The sequence below is a fragment of the Argiope bruennichi genome, chromosome 8 (genome assembly GCF_947563725.1).
Source record: "Argiope bruennichi chromosome 8, qqArgBrue1.1, whole genome shotgun sequence".
NCBI classification, from domain to species: domain Eukaryota; kingdom Metazoa; phylum Arthropoda; class Arachnida; order Araneae; family Araneidae; genus Argiope; species Argiope bruennichi.
The window spans coordinates 98961276-98975896 of NC_079158.1; the positions used below are offsets into that span (position 1 = coordinate 98961276).

At 30.2% G+C, this 14621-nt stretch overlaps 1 protein-coding gene across 1 annotated transcript; it reads right to left on the reverse strand.

Moving 5' to 3' along the window:
- Positions 1-3581: 3581 nt before the first annotated feature.
- LOC129980947 (slit homolog 2 protein-like) lies at positions 3582-9260 on the reverse strand. The gene is made up of 3 exons (XM_056091455.1): positions 9121-9260; positions 6104-6252; positions 3582-3746 (listed from the first exon to the last, which is right to left on the reverse strand). Exons 1-3 carry the CDS (start codon positions 9162-9164, stop codon positions 3607-3609), a joined length of 333 nt encoding a protein of 110 aa, XP_055947430.1. The 5' UTR covers positions 9165-9260; the 3' UTR covers positions 3582-3606.
- Between the last annotated feature and the right edge of the window lie 5361 nt (positions 9261-14621).

Consider the following 14621-nt stretch of genomic DNA (forward strand, 5'->3'; position numbering starts at 1 on the left):
TTAAAACCATATTTAACTAAGCTATCCGATTCTAAGTTGTACAAATCTCTTATAGTTGAAAATCGAGCTATTTTAAAGTTAGCTATATCTTTTACCTCAGGAGCCAAATCAAAATTAGGATAGAAGAAACATTTCCCATCATTTTTTTTGCTTTAACCAATTGTTTCTCATACACTTGAACAAATGAACAGGGTCTACAACATAGAACAGTGGTCTTTGTTTATTAACTGGATGAGAATAACAATAAGATAATTCTGGCGGATCAATAAAAAGTCCAACAGCTTTCCTATTAACTGAATTATTGTCAGTAATAATACCAATAACTGTAAACCCAATACCTTCCAATCCAATAACGATTTTCTTAATAAATTCATGCAAAATTTCCCCTGATATGGAATGCACTGGCAGAACATGAACATCTTTATACTGGGATGCAATGCTTTTGACCATAAAAACTTGGGCACTAGAAGCAGAAGCTTCAGAATCACACGACATGCCCGTTACACAACCCCCTTTATACTCAAAATATTCTTTTATGTGAACTTCATCTAGCAATAAAGTCACAATTTTATCTTTCTCCTGCAAATATTTAAACTTCTGTTTTATGTACAACAAAAAATATGAATCTAGCTGTTCTAATTGTGGGCTTACATTATACTTTGAACACAGATGATTTATAGTATTTGGATGAGGCAGAACCAAATATCCACTTTGTCTTAGGAATTTATATGCAGATGGTGCTATAGTATACAGTAAAGATGAAAATATCATTATATCAGATGAATATCTGCGTGCATATTTATTATTTCCAAGAAAAGAAACTTGCTCCATCAAAAAATTAATTGCTTGTGAGCTAACTTCAGAATTTTCCGAAAGGGCCTTTAATAAGTTGCATATTAACTGGACTGTATCTTTTACTTCAATTTTCCCTTTTAACTCATACATAAAATTTTCTAAATTATCTAGAATTTCTATAATTGTACCTGATTTACTTATGACTAATGGAAAAGAAAAATTGCCTAAACTTCTAACCTCATGATCTGCAACATATGCATGGGCTTCTAATTTGGAAGAAATTAATAAAGAATGACTTACCTTAGGAGCTTGAGAAGTGTCTAGACAAATAAAAATTATTTCGTTTGCTTTTTGAATTACACTCCATATATTTGATTCAAAGTTTTTAAATTTTAAAATTAAATCAGAAAAAGTGTTGATTTTTTCTAACTCCTCTTTTTTTGCTATGTCCTGGAGACTGCTATTTAAAGCTGCTTTTAAGTTTTCCATATCCTTACGTGTTGCCCTATCCATTGGAGTTTCTCTTCTTGCTTTTGATTCCGAGGAAAAATATGAGGATAAATTAGGGAAAATTGAAGGTACAGCACCAGGTACAAGCCTAGAAAAAAAAAGTGGAATTCATTAGATAAAAAAAAAAATTAGTAATTTTATAATGCATAAACTGAAAGCTAACGTATATTGGACAGTATTAAATAAAATCATACTATTAAATAATAAAATTTAAAATCAACAGAAACATTTATTCATCCAAAATAAATAGTTCAATATTGTGTTGGAATATCTAAAATAATTATTTATTATTACTACCATTCAAGTAATACAATATTCTACATGAATTAATCAATTGATTTTACAAGGTATGAAAAATTGATTTAAAAACAGTTAACTTTTCATTACTTTTTTTAAAAAGTTTTAAGATATTTTGTAAAAGTTGCATTCATTTATAATTAAAGATTGTGTATAACTAATGATATTTAAAAATAATAAATATTAATTGTTTTATATATAATCTGATGATTTACAGATAAACAAAAACTACATTTTCTAAACCTATATGAGCATGCAATTCATATTGTTTTACAACTATATCTAACTTTTTTACATAATATTTTAGAACAAAATATAAATTTAATTTGCTACAATCTATAGTCATGATATATATAATAAAAAATTAAGTTTTATTATTCATTAGATGATTTTAAACTTTTTTATAAGAGTATAATAACAGTAAATCACTTAAGTACTTTGTAAGATTTTGGTGATAATTATTACATATTTCTATAAAAACTTACCTTTTATACTCCATTGTTACTTGAATAAGTTCTCCTGTACTGGTATTAAACGCTTCTCTAACAGTTAAAAACTGATTTTCTGGAAAATGTTTAGCACATTTCCAGAAAATCTACATATATGAAACAAATATTAGGCTTAAGTCAAATTTTAAAAAAAATATATATGAAGTATAATTAAAATGTTACAGAAACAAAACATTTTAAATATTAAGAACAAATTTAAAAAAAAAACTATGAGAAGTAACAATAAAACAATGAAATTTTTTATTTAGCTCAAGCAAACAATACCAAAGTAATTGGAAGCATAAGCAACTAAATGTAGAGAAAACAAAATGACAGAAATGGAAGTTATACATAATTTTAAATGTTTCACAGTTCAAGAGAATTAATTAACTAAAAATTGTACAAAAAAGAATCAAACTTATCTTACTATATTTAGTTGGCACGAAATTGTCCCGCTTTATTGCAGAGATCCATGCTCTTCTAGTGTTTTCATCTCTTGGAAACGAAAATACTGAAATATTGGGGCTATTTTTCGTGTAATTACTTTTACAATTAGGAACACAGCACGCACTAGGCATCTTTATTACAATAAATTAAAATTAATATGAAAAAAAGATCAAAAAACTTTTAAATAAAACCAGTATCACATTACCCGCACTTCGCTACGCCAACATCTACCGTGACGAACCGCACTCTTTTACATTAGCTGCGTAGAATTTTCCTGAAAATTCATCCTAACTCGTGACGTCACGGGCTGAACGCGTTGGGAGTTGTGAGGCCTTGTATTACGAAGGTTGCGACTCAGCTTAACATGTTATTCGAAACAATCTGCTATATTACAGTATTCATTTTACATTTAGTTTTACCGTGGTGAAATCGGGTTCGAGATGGCCACTGTATGGCATTGTCAGCATGAGAGTAGACAGAAAAAGGTTCTAATAATTAGTTATAAGGAGTGTTTTTTTTTTGTGTGTATGTGTAAAATCGCGTTTTCAGGAAAGACACCTATATAAAGAAATTTAAAAAGCAAAAAATATTAAATATAAATACATAAGTAAAAGCACAATAGAGTAATATTAAATATAAATACATAAATCCTAGGCCCAGCAAACATACGTGTCAGCCACGTTGTTCTGACTACTATACTGTACCGAGATGCACGAAATAAATAAATTTGTATATATGCAAAAATTGCTATTGGTTTAAACTAGGAAGATATTTACTGAAACTCGGGTGTTTAGTTCTGCTTGGACTGGTGGCGCCATCTCTTGGACTCAAATAGTTTGTTATAAAAAATGTTTTGTGTGTGTGAACAGCCTTTTCCGAGATACACGAAATAAATATCTATAAAGAATTGCTCACTTAAACGTACAAGATCTGCGTGAAGTTTATATGGATTGGAACAGTAAGAATAAATGCTGGTGAACTTAAATAATTTTAATCAACAATCCTTCAACATCATTAATACAATTTTATTGAGGATTAGGAAAGAGAATTATCGGAAGAGGAATGCTAATCACTCTCCTTTGTTTGCAATGAACTCATCTAAATGTATAAACTTTTTGTCTTCAGGTCCGTCACAGGTGCCAAAAATGACAGCTTTAGACCTTACATGGAACAGCCATTTCATTGTAGAATCACACTGAAAAGGATTACCTGCGTCATAAAATAAAATGTATTAGTTGAGTTTCAAAAGGCTTTATATATCTAATTGAATTTTTTCATAAGATTTATCGCCTTAAATGTTTTTCATTAATTGTAAAAATTTTTATTCATGTAGTAGAATTTTTAAGTTAGGATTGCTAATGTTCAGTTTTTAAAAAGAAATATTCATGAGTAAAATCTTAATGCTATTTGATAAGTTAATAAGGAGTGTGCAAAAAAAAAAAAAAAAAAAAAAAAAAAACTTGGCAAAGTTTGGAGATATCTTGCTTAATTTGTATTAAAAAAGGAGTTATAAATTTCAAATGGTTTAATCATTTCGCATCATATAAATTTCTTGTATGCAGACTCTATATAGAGAAATTAATCAAAAACATTTATCCATTCATTAAAAAAATATCGGTGTTTTGGTCCACTTAGATTTCGAAAAAGAAGAGTTTTGGCGTTATCTGTATGTATATAAACAAGTAAACTATAAGAAATTTAGCAGATCTCTTTCAATCAAATCTATCAGCAATCCAAATCTGTTCTAACCGTTGACAGATTTGATTGAGAAATATCTGTCAAACTTTTTTCATTGTAGCTCATTTTAATTTATAGTTTCCTCTTTCATATACACTCTTGCATTTATCATGCACTTTTTTCAAAATGAAAAATAAATGCTTTTAAATAAAAGTTGAACTCTTTTCCCAGAAATATGTTATAATATTATGATTAAAGTAATAAATTCGGTTAATAAATGTAATTACCAATCATTTTTCATGTTGACCATTGTAATTGTTCTGTCATTCAGACCAAATATTCTATTAGTATGAATAATTTCTGGGTGTTAGTACTAATCCAGGTTAGTATTCATAACCATTGACTAAGTATGACTGTATGTACATTTTAAGATGAAATTGTTTATAAGCTGACATACTGCCTGTAAAATTCTTTAAGCGACATTATTTCACCATTGTAATTATTCTGTTATTCAGACTAAATATTCTGTTAGAATGAATAATTTCTGACTGCTGTTAGTACTAATCTAGACTAATATTAATAACCATTGACTAATGACCTGGACCGAAGCATATATACACAAACATTTACTATGCGCCTTTTTAAAATGGAAATAAATGTTTTTAAATAATAATTGAAATCTCTTCCCAAAAATATGTTATGATATTACCACCGAAGTAATAAATTCGGGTAATATATGTAATTGCCAGTTATTTTTTCATGTAATTACCAGTAATTATTCTTTTATTCAAATCAAATATTCGGTTAGTATGAGTAATTTTTGACTGTTGTCAATATTAATCCAAGCTAGTATTAATAAATCGACTAACGACCTTGGCCGTAGCATATACATTTTGACATAGAATTGTTTATAAACTGACATACTACCTGTAAATTACTTTATGCGACATGTATGAGCGAAAAGTATTCAAAAAGTTCTACATAAACGCCATTTTTTTAAATTTTCAGTTAGTCTTTTGATTCAAAATTAATCGAAAAGATTGCGTTTTTTCCCCAATACTTTTAAAATATAATATATTACAAAATTAATTTTTACGTTACTTTAATACTCCTTAAATATTTTTTATATCTAAATATTTTTTAACCTGAAAAAAAAACTGCATTGATGTAAATTTGACCACTTATTTTTTTATTGAATAAATTAAATTACCGCTTTTTTTTTATTTCAGTTTGCATTAAACTAATGATATATTCTAGAGAAATGATAACAAAAAAATAAATAGAAACATAGATACAGAGGAAATAGCAAATCCAGAGTGCAAACTAATTGGGGATATAGAAATTACATAAACAACAAAAGGTACTGAAAATCTGACAATAAACGTTACCCGAATGAGCTAATGAGCTACAGAATACATCAGATAAAAGAATTTACAAGCTGATGAGAATTGAAAACATTTTGTTTGCTTTTTAGATTTGTACAGTTGGTTTAATGCCACCCACAATTAACGAAATCTTTCAGAAATATCCAACATTAGAAATTTTTTTTCATTGAGAAAAGTAAATAATTGCGAATTCTTCATTCGCAGTTGGAGCTGAAAATGAAATAAATGCCGATTACAGCGCCCTCTACGCCATCCCATTAGAGTTTCCGATAACAGTTTGTTTGATTTTGTTTTCCCTTTTCTCCTTAAGAGTTTGTGTTTTGAATTTTTAATCAATGCTTTTTTAAACATTTATTATACTTTCTGGTTAACAAAATCTGCTATAGCTGTTACTATACCAGGTTCTTACTTCCAAAAATGAAAAGAAATATCAAATACTGATACAAATTGCTTCACATCATTTAGTTAGATTCTTATTATTTTCCATTTTGGCAAAATACTCACCTACAGCATCAAACACCTCAAGCTGAGACCAGATTGGTCTGAAGGCCTTTTCAGGTAAATGAACAATTCCATTGTAATTAAGAGACAGAAGCTTCAGTTCGGGCATATCAAGAAATAAATCATCAGGGACACTTTTGAGGGCGTTGTTGCTGAAAAAGTGAAGAAATTTTTTGTTTATTTAGAAAATGTTATTAAAGATTTGGCACAAATGAAAACTTTCATCAGCAATCTAATATACACGTGCCATTATTAAATATAGTCACTATAGTGCTCTTTTGTTGTCTCTTGAATTTTTTACTGTGCATTCGTACGCAGACATTTTCTGGCAAATGTATATAAAAAAGTTTATGTGAATACAAAATCAAGCCGAATTTTTTAAATCGTCATTTGGGAACATCTCAGACAATCGGATTACTTACATTCTTCACATGACAGAATAATTTGAATGCTATTTTGCTGAGGTTGGATAGTAAGACAAAATGAGTTTAAGTCGATAAGTTTCGATTATAAATAGAAATCGTCGAAAATGAGAAGGAAAATGAGGAAATAATTTGGAAGACTCATTTATAAGAAGATTTTGTCGGAATGGGCGGTTTCTCAGAGGAGTGTAAAGTGTTATTTTGTGCTGAGAGAAGTTGCGGACTGCTATAGTATAGTTGTGGGGCTATGACAGGACTCTATTCTTTTTTGGCAGAAACATTTCTGGAAAAAAGAAGAAGCAAATTCAAGTGAAAAAAGGCACGAATTATTTCCTAGATAAAAAATTGTTTTGGAAAATCTGTTAAGTTTGCTGCAAATGTTCGAGGATTTTTCCGTTATGGCGGCTCATTTGAGGGATTCATTACCAGTGACTCATTCGAATTAAAAAAAAAAAGAAACTATCGTAAGCATGTGATGGAATATAACTCTGCTTTAGCTTTTGCTTCCACAGAAGCAGAAATTAAAACTATTTCTGGAACAGGCCCATATTGTTATAGGATTCATGGTCAGATACACAACATGTATTTACTTTTTTACAATGATTGTAACAAACCAACATATAGTCAATTGCACGTTTCTGATACCTGTGAAACTACTAAAAACGCATGGAGAAAAAGGAAGGATATCGACCCTTTATTTTTGGAAGGTTAAATTTTATGTCAAGAACAATTAATTCATTCGCATAATTCTGGAACAACATGTACGTTTTTTTTCGGGGCGTCATGGGCGCAGAATTCGTGTTTATACATGACAACGCCCGTCCTCACCAAGCAAACATTGTAAGCGAATGCCTTCGATCGGAGGATATCACCCGTATGGACTGTCCAGCATTCTCACCGGATTTGAATCTAGCAAAGCATGTGTGGGACATGCTTGGCCGACGATTTGCAGCCCGTCAACCACCTCCTACATGTCTACCGGAACTTCGGAGAGCATTGCTTGATGAGTGGTGAATATTCTCCAAGTTTAGATCGATAATTTGATACTCAGCATGCCTTGGCGTTGTGCGGAGTGTATTGCATCGTCTGGGAGATATACTATGTATTAACCATCATATCAACCATGTAATATTGGTTTTTGTAAATAGTTTTTTTTTTTTTTTTTTTTTTTGTAATTTGCTCCAGAGAGCAAACAATCGCAATTTTCAGTATTGATATCAAACATATAGCATCTTTTTTGCTCTTTACCTTTTGTTTAATAAACAGGCTTTACAAATAAGTCACATTTGTTTTGCTTCTAACTCTTCCTTTTTCTGTACTTGCATCATCCTTAATTTATGAACATGACTGTACGTGGATACTGTGAGCCTACTTCGAATCAGTAGATAGCTGTAATATTTGTTGCAGACGGTGGAGAATTGCCAGTGTGTAATAAAATCCTCTCGCAGTGTGTAATAAAATAAATCGAATCGATGACGTGTATGTTATCGTTAAAGCTCGAAAGCTGTTGATGGGTAAATTACTGATTAATCTGTAGATTAACTGATTTTCCAGAATCAAGAGTTAACCACATTTTTGTTAGAGTTTAAAAGTTTGTGTCTCACATTTCCTTTTTCTACTCCTTCGAGGGCAGGGTTTCAAAAAATGTAACTCCAAATCTAAATGTACTACAAATAGGTGTGCTTGTCCCAAAAACCAATGGCTATGAGACCCAAAGTGTCACCAATCTTTAGATTGCACTAATAAGTAAGCATAATTTTATCATATATTTCGCATATTCATTTCTTTAACTGTAATAATATGTTAAACAGTTTGATTCTTTGAATTATAGTTTTTCAATCGATTGATGATTGACTCTATCAACTAATGTGGTGATTGTTCGATTGTATTAGATGTTTCAAATATCAAAAAATAAGTAAATAACATTTAATTTAAACATACAGAAACGTTTCTGTTGTTCCAGCAAAGATCTTATTTTCACTTTAACGAGTATCTAGTAGGTAATGTGCAGATTAATCAGTGTCTAATAAACCAGACGTGCAGATCATCTATGTAATTCGTAGATTACCTAAGTAATTTGGGAAATTAAATAATTTTCCGCACTTTAACGGGTAACCCTAGTTAATGTGCATATTATCTATCTAATCTGCAGATTAATTGATTTCTGTACTTTAGCTTTAACATACACATGTCGAACGTAATACATATGCTGGTGTAATAAATTTTTCGGAAAAACCATTATAAAACGAATAAGACTTTATTTTTATTATATAAGATTGCGATAATTATTTATATAAAATTGTGATAATTCATTGTTTTGAAATGCATTGTTATTAAAATTTAAAAATTGCCAAAAATAATGTCGTACTTTATCAAAGCAGCTAACGAAATCAATGTAAATATTAATGGTGCAGCTAGTATGAAATTAAGGAAATGTTTTTCGAAGAGATGTATGGATTTTGCAGCTGCACTTGGATGACCAAAATTGTAAGTAAGGACTTGTGAATAGAAAAAAAAAACATTATTATAAATTTAATCCTTCTGTGTCTTTTATTAAGAAGTTGAAATTCTAACCTTCTATTTTGTTAGCAAACTTACTCGAGCTCTAGTCGCTTTAGTTTGTTGGCTGGTCTTGGCAGCATACTTCTTTTAATTGGGCCAAACCTGTTTCCATCCAATCCTAATTTATTCAAATTAACAAGATTAGCAAAGGCCCGATCGCCTATTTTCTCTATTCCGTTATTAGACAAGACGAGATCGGTCAGTGAAGTGGGACCTCTTGCGAACCAGTCATCACTCAATTCAATGATGGCATTGTAAGACAAGTCTAGAGCTGTCAATCGCCGTAGATGACTCAGATCGATTTTTGTGGACTTTTTCTCTTCTGTAAAACTTGAAACTATAGTTAAACTCTGAGGAAGGGATTAAAGAAAAAGAAATTATAAAAATTTGAATGATAAATAAAAGTATCGTATATCTCCATGAAACAAGAAAGTGTAAATGCAATTTAAAGAATAACCCCTTATTTATACCTCTGGAAAAAGAAACTAATTGTTTAAAGAAGTTACATAAAGGATTTTTTTATACATCCGTTTTTCTTTAACAGTTGATTACTTATTAAGAATTTAATCATTTAGTAGAGATTACATTTAAAAAATTGCGCTTTTGGAATCTTATTTGCGCACAAAAACTATTATGTTTTTTTTGTTTTTTTTGCACAAAAACTATATTATGGCAATTTGCATAAATTGTTTCTATAATTTTATCGATTTGAAAGTTAATTTAGACGCAATTTGTCACATTTTTTTTCGACGAAATTTCAAACCTATTTCACTGTTTAGTGACATTTATCACCAGCACAGCTTTGACCGTGTTTAAGAACAGGGTGGCCATACAATAACTTTCCCTGTTTGGTGGCATCTGCAGCTAAAACGAATGAACCAAAATGAAACCATATTTCATACAGACTGTGGAAGGCATGTGAAGATGAATTCAGCAGAAAAAAATTAGCACCAAATTTACCGATAGTGGAAATACTGACGCTGTAGGAGTACAGTTGTGAAAGAATTTATGAAACTCACAGAAAATAATCTTTTATTCATCAACATTAGTGTTCCCTGGATTCCGTGCTACATTTTCATTTCCCTCTGTACAACATATTGCATACGGTATATGACGCTTTCTACTGCTGCTTGTAAACTGTCTGTTTCGATGTTCATAACAGCCCATCTTATGTTCTGTTTCAAAATATGCAGATCTGGAATGACAGAAGTGTACACTACGGATTTCGGGTACCCCCACAGCCAAAAGTTACACGGGGAACGGGGTAGCCATTCTGTCTGAAAATATTGACTGATTTCTCAGTACCAAAATGCTATCATAAAAGGCTCTGTGCTGAACCATTATGTGGCCGTGGTCCATTTTGCGTAAAAAATTATTTACGCGCTCATTAGGAATCTTACATAATCAATCTAGATATGCAAATTTTCTCATTCGTTCATGACAGCAGAGCCAATATTTCTCCCATCGTCAGCTCATGCTACAATTTTCTTTTTCTGCGGAATTCATCTTCTCATGCCTTTCACAGTCTGTATATGAAATGTGGTTTCATTTCGTTCATTCGTTTTAGCTCTAGATGCTGCCAAACAGAGAGAGTAAATTTAGTTTATCCTGTAGAATTTGTTTTATCAGGCATTTTTACTTTCCAATTCTTCCAGAATATAAAGACTTTTTAATAGGCGAGCAAAATAGTATATTTTTAAAAACCATCATAAAAAATTACTATAACTTCTTTTACTGTATGAACTGAAATTTATCTTTAAATTTAACACTTTTAAATTTGTAATTTCGAGAGATTCATATTGAATGGGACAAAAATAAATCATTCCTGTAAACGCTGTAATTAATTTATTTCAATAAATCAAATTTATCATGAAATTAAAATGTTCCAAGTTTCTATAATGTTTCTCCGGTGAAACGACAAATACCTATGCGGTATCCGATTTCTTGCCCCACTCGTGATAGAATATCTCCTGTTCCATAGTCCAACACGTCAGTTAACACACGCCACTTCTTAGTTTGAGACACATTCACTTTTGAACTGGCATGACGCGTTGATTTTCTGGGACTTCATGAAAACGTTTCATGAACTTTTTCAAATAGTTTGGTTTTGGGGGGTATTCGTCCTAGAACCCAATCCAGGACGAATATCCTTTGTTTCAACTTGCAACATTTTCAATTTAGAGTTATTTTGTTTTCGAATTAGAAATTCATAGAGTAATAAGACAATCGGATAAAGGTATAAATATCAAACTCGAAGCCCAGGGGTGCGTTGGCCTCGAGGCCAGATGACTTCAAGTTCGAGACTCAATTCAACTAAACATCCGTCATGTATGTGGGCCTTTTGTACATTAAACTTGACGTCGGGAGCCAAATACCCTCCCACTGGTGTAGTGTAAAAGTCTGGTGAAGATGAGCCAGTTCAAGTGTTGTCCTCTTCATATCTGACTAGAGTTCCAAATTATGAGGTCCGTCCCAAAATATCCCTCGCATTACTTTCAAACCAGATATTAATATAAGTAAACTAAACTAAACTTCTCCCACTATTAATTATACATTACATGTTCTAGAGGGGAAATTCTAATTAATGTTAAACGACTGCTTCGAGGATTCGTGTATAAGACATACCTTTAAAAAATGTTTAATTTTGCCATCCATCATTAAACCTAAAATTTTTTTTAACTTACTTCGAGTATGTCTTCCAAACCAGCCAACGCTACCAGCCCTTGTGGTGCAAGACTATCCAATTCGCAGTGAGAGATGTCCAACTTCACTACGTTCCACCCATCGAAAACGTTGGATGGCAAGGTACCTAGGTTCATTTCGTCCAGTTGGACTTCAAGCTTGCTATTAGTATCAAATAGGCGTAGAACATCGTTTAATTCATCTAGAGTGGAACCACTGCACCGTCCACGAATTCATCTTCACATTCGCAGGAAGTTGGTAGCTTATCACGACCTGGACACTTGCTTGACAAAGCAGGGAGTGCCACACCCAGGAGCAGCAAAAGGAATGTGCAGGTCTTCGTGCGCATTATGGAAGGAATATTGTATCTGGAGAAATCGCAGTACCTTTTTACCATTTTTAAAGTATTTCTTTTGTAAGACACGTTACAAATTTTTAAAAAGACTGAACACATTTTTAAAATTAAGCGCTTTTACTTACTAATTACTTTTTAAATAATGATTAATCTAGCAATTCTCAGCCTTCCAGTATATAATACATTCACTCTGTATTTATTTATGCGTATTTTATTTCTTATGTACTTAAGAGTTTTAAATGGTTGATATAAAATTCTGTAGGGTTTATTTATATACTAGATTCTAGTTTTTAGAGTGATGCCTAACTTTTGTTTTATTCAAATTTAACTCTCTTTTTTTATACTGAAATTTTAATTTTATACTAAATTTCTTGTTCCCGCTTTCGAGCTTTTCTCACTTACCATATTTTGTAAATCACTGATGAAGATGAAAAAATTTAATAATTACAAATTTTTTGTAAAAAAAAACTTGACTAACATATTTTGAATTATGTTTGATTTATAAATTCATCTTTCATCTAAATAAAAATAAGTCTGTATCCATTTCTTTAGACAATTAAATGTTGTAACAGAGAAAAATATTGCTTCAAAAGGAATTTGATATGTTCATGCTTCTTAAGATATTTATAATATGATTTCCGTTATTTATAAACATAGTTTGTATTCTGCTGTATCATCTATCAGTGCAGCTGGTCATAAATTAGCGAAAGCATTTACTTGAGAAGGTTTAGTAAAAGTATAATTTTATTAAAAAGGAATTATGCATTTAAATCTCTTTGTGATTTTTTGAAATTTTGAATAACAAAATAGGTTTGCATTATATTTCTAAATAAAATATATTCTTCTTTTATGCATGTATGAAAACTGAAAAGTGTAATATTTCCGGAAAAGGCGTGAAAATAGACTTATCACTTGGCAAAAAAAAAAAAAAAAATGAAGAAAGAATGAGGATATATTATTGAATACTGATATCCAAGTTTTCTAAAGATTTGCTTTAAAAAGCAAAATGTTTAACCTAACAGATACAAACTACGAAATATTTTTATCCAATAATTGTTAGATCTAAATATAGAGAATTTTCAAATTTGCAACCTTTCTCCCCCAACCTATTTCACATTATCTATAATTCCTTGTATTAGAACATATTGGAAGACTATACTTTCAATAACATTCAAAATGCATATTTTAAAGTAAATGCATCCTTTTCAGTTCTCTAAAACTAACAGTCTTCACATTGATTTGTTAAAAATTGAAAATCTTTCTTCTTTTCAAGTCTGAATTTAATTCCTTTATTATATACTGCTTTTATACCCAATAGTTATCCATAAATTTTATAAATAATGTTAAAAGCAGTGCAATTTATTTCACTGACATTTCGAAACGATCTTTTAAACTGCACTTTTGTCTCTAAAATATCTCATAATTCCAATAAAATTATTTAACCGCTGTCATCTTAAGAATGCTAGATATATGTTATTGATGATGAGACAATATCTGTTAACCTTAAATATATGGCAGAAGCAATGTGAGCAATTTATTCGATGTAACAACGTAAGTCGTAAAAAACTACTTCCAGTTTTTCACTCAATGAATACTCATTTTATTTTAGATATAATGTGTTTTTTCCTCTATTATCATCCAAAATTCCACTACCAAATTTTGAACAAATGTATTGAAATGAATTTTAAGACTTTTATGGTGAAGGTGAAAAAATGCACAATTTAACAATTTTCCAGATAAAAATAGTTTATTAACATTAAATGCCTTTTTAGGGTGTGCAAAATGCTGTCTATTGTAATCAATGTGTTGACCCATACACAACAACCAATTTCATAAGTATGTAATTATCATGTGAAAAATTAAAAGCAATGTTATTTATCACTGCTATGGTAAGTATTATAAACATGTTATAATAGACTTCCGAAAACAAAAAAAGTCACTTTAAATATGTAATGATTTTTTATGCAATGAGCTGGCATTTATTAATTTTTTTCTGCTATACTTTTAATATCATGAATATCTTGATTGAGTTTGAAATGAAATTAATAATTATTATTATATGAAGACAGTAATAATTTTAAATCTGATTGTTAATACAAATTCAACTGTTTAGTAGTAGGTGGATTAAAAATTATCCCAATTTTTGCTTATTTTTTTATGCATGGTGAGATATATTTTTAGCCGTCTCTGAAAGTTGAAGTTAATCTTAGTCAGTCAGATTTTTATTATAGCCATGTTTTCATAGTTTAATATTTTATATTATATAAAACAGATTAATATTTTATTTAAAATTTTTCATTCACGTGAAAATATTATTTATCAAAGGTAAATACATAAATAAATGAAAAAATATTTCACAAATCAAAACGCATTAGTAAGTTGTGTGTATTGCCATGATTAAAGTTTGCGCATTTTGTCAAGCAAAGAATTTTTGTCGCTCATAACAGTATGTGTTGTTGTTCCTTCGAACGAATAAATAATTTTATAATATAAAAAACAA

Excerpts from the sequence above, each read along its gene's own strand:
- LOC129980947 (XM_056091455.1), bottom strand. The coding sequence starts at position 9,164 with ATGCTGCCAAGACCAGCCAACAAACTAAAGCGACTAGAGCTCGA. Across the intron at positions 6,253-9,120 it reads CTAAAGCGACTAGAGCTCGA|CAACAACGCCCTCAAAAGTG; the intron begins GTAAGTTTGCTA and ends TCACTTTTTCAG. Across the intron at positions 3,747-6,103 it reads TGAGGTGTTTGATGCTGTAG|GTAATCCTTTTCAGTGTGAT; the intron begins GTGAGTATTTTG and ends TTTATGACGCAG.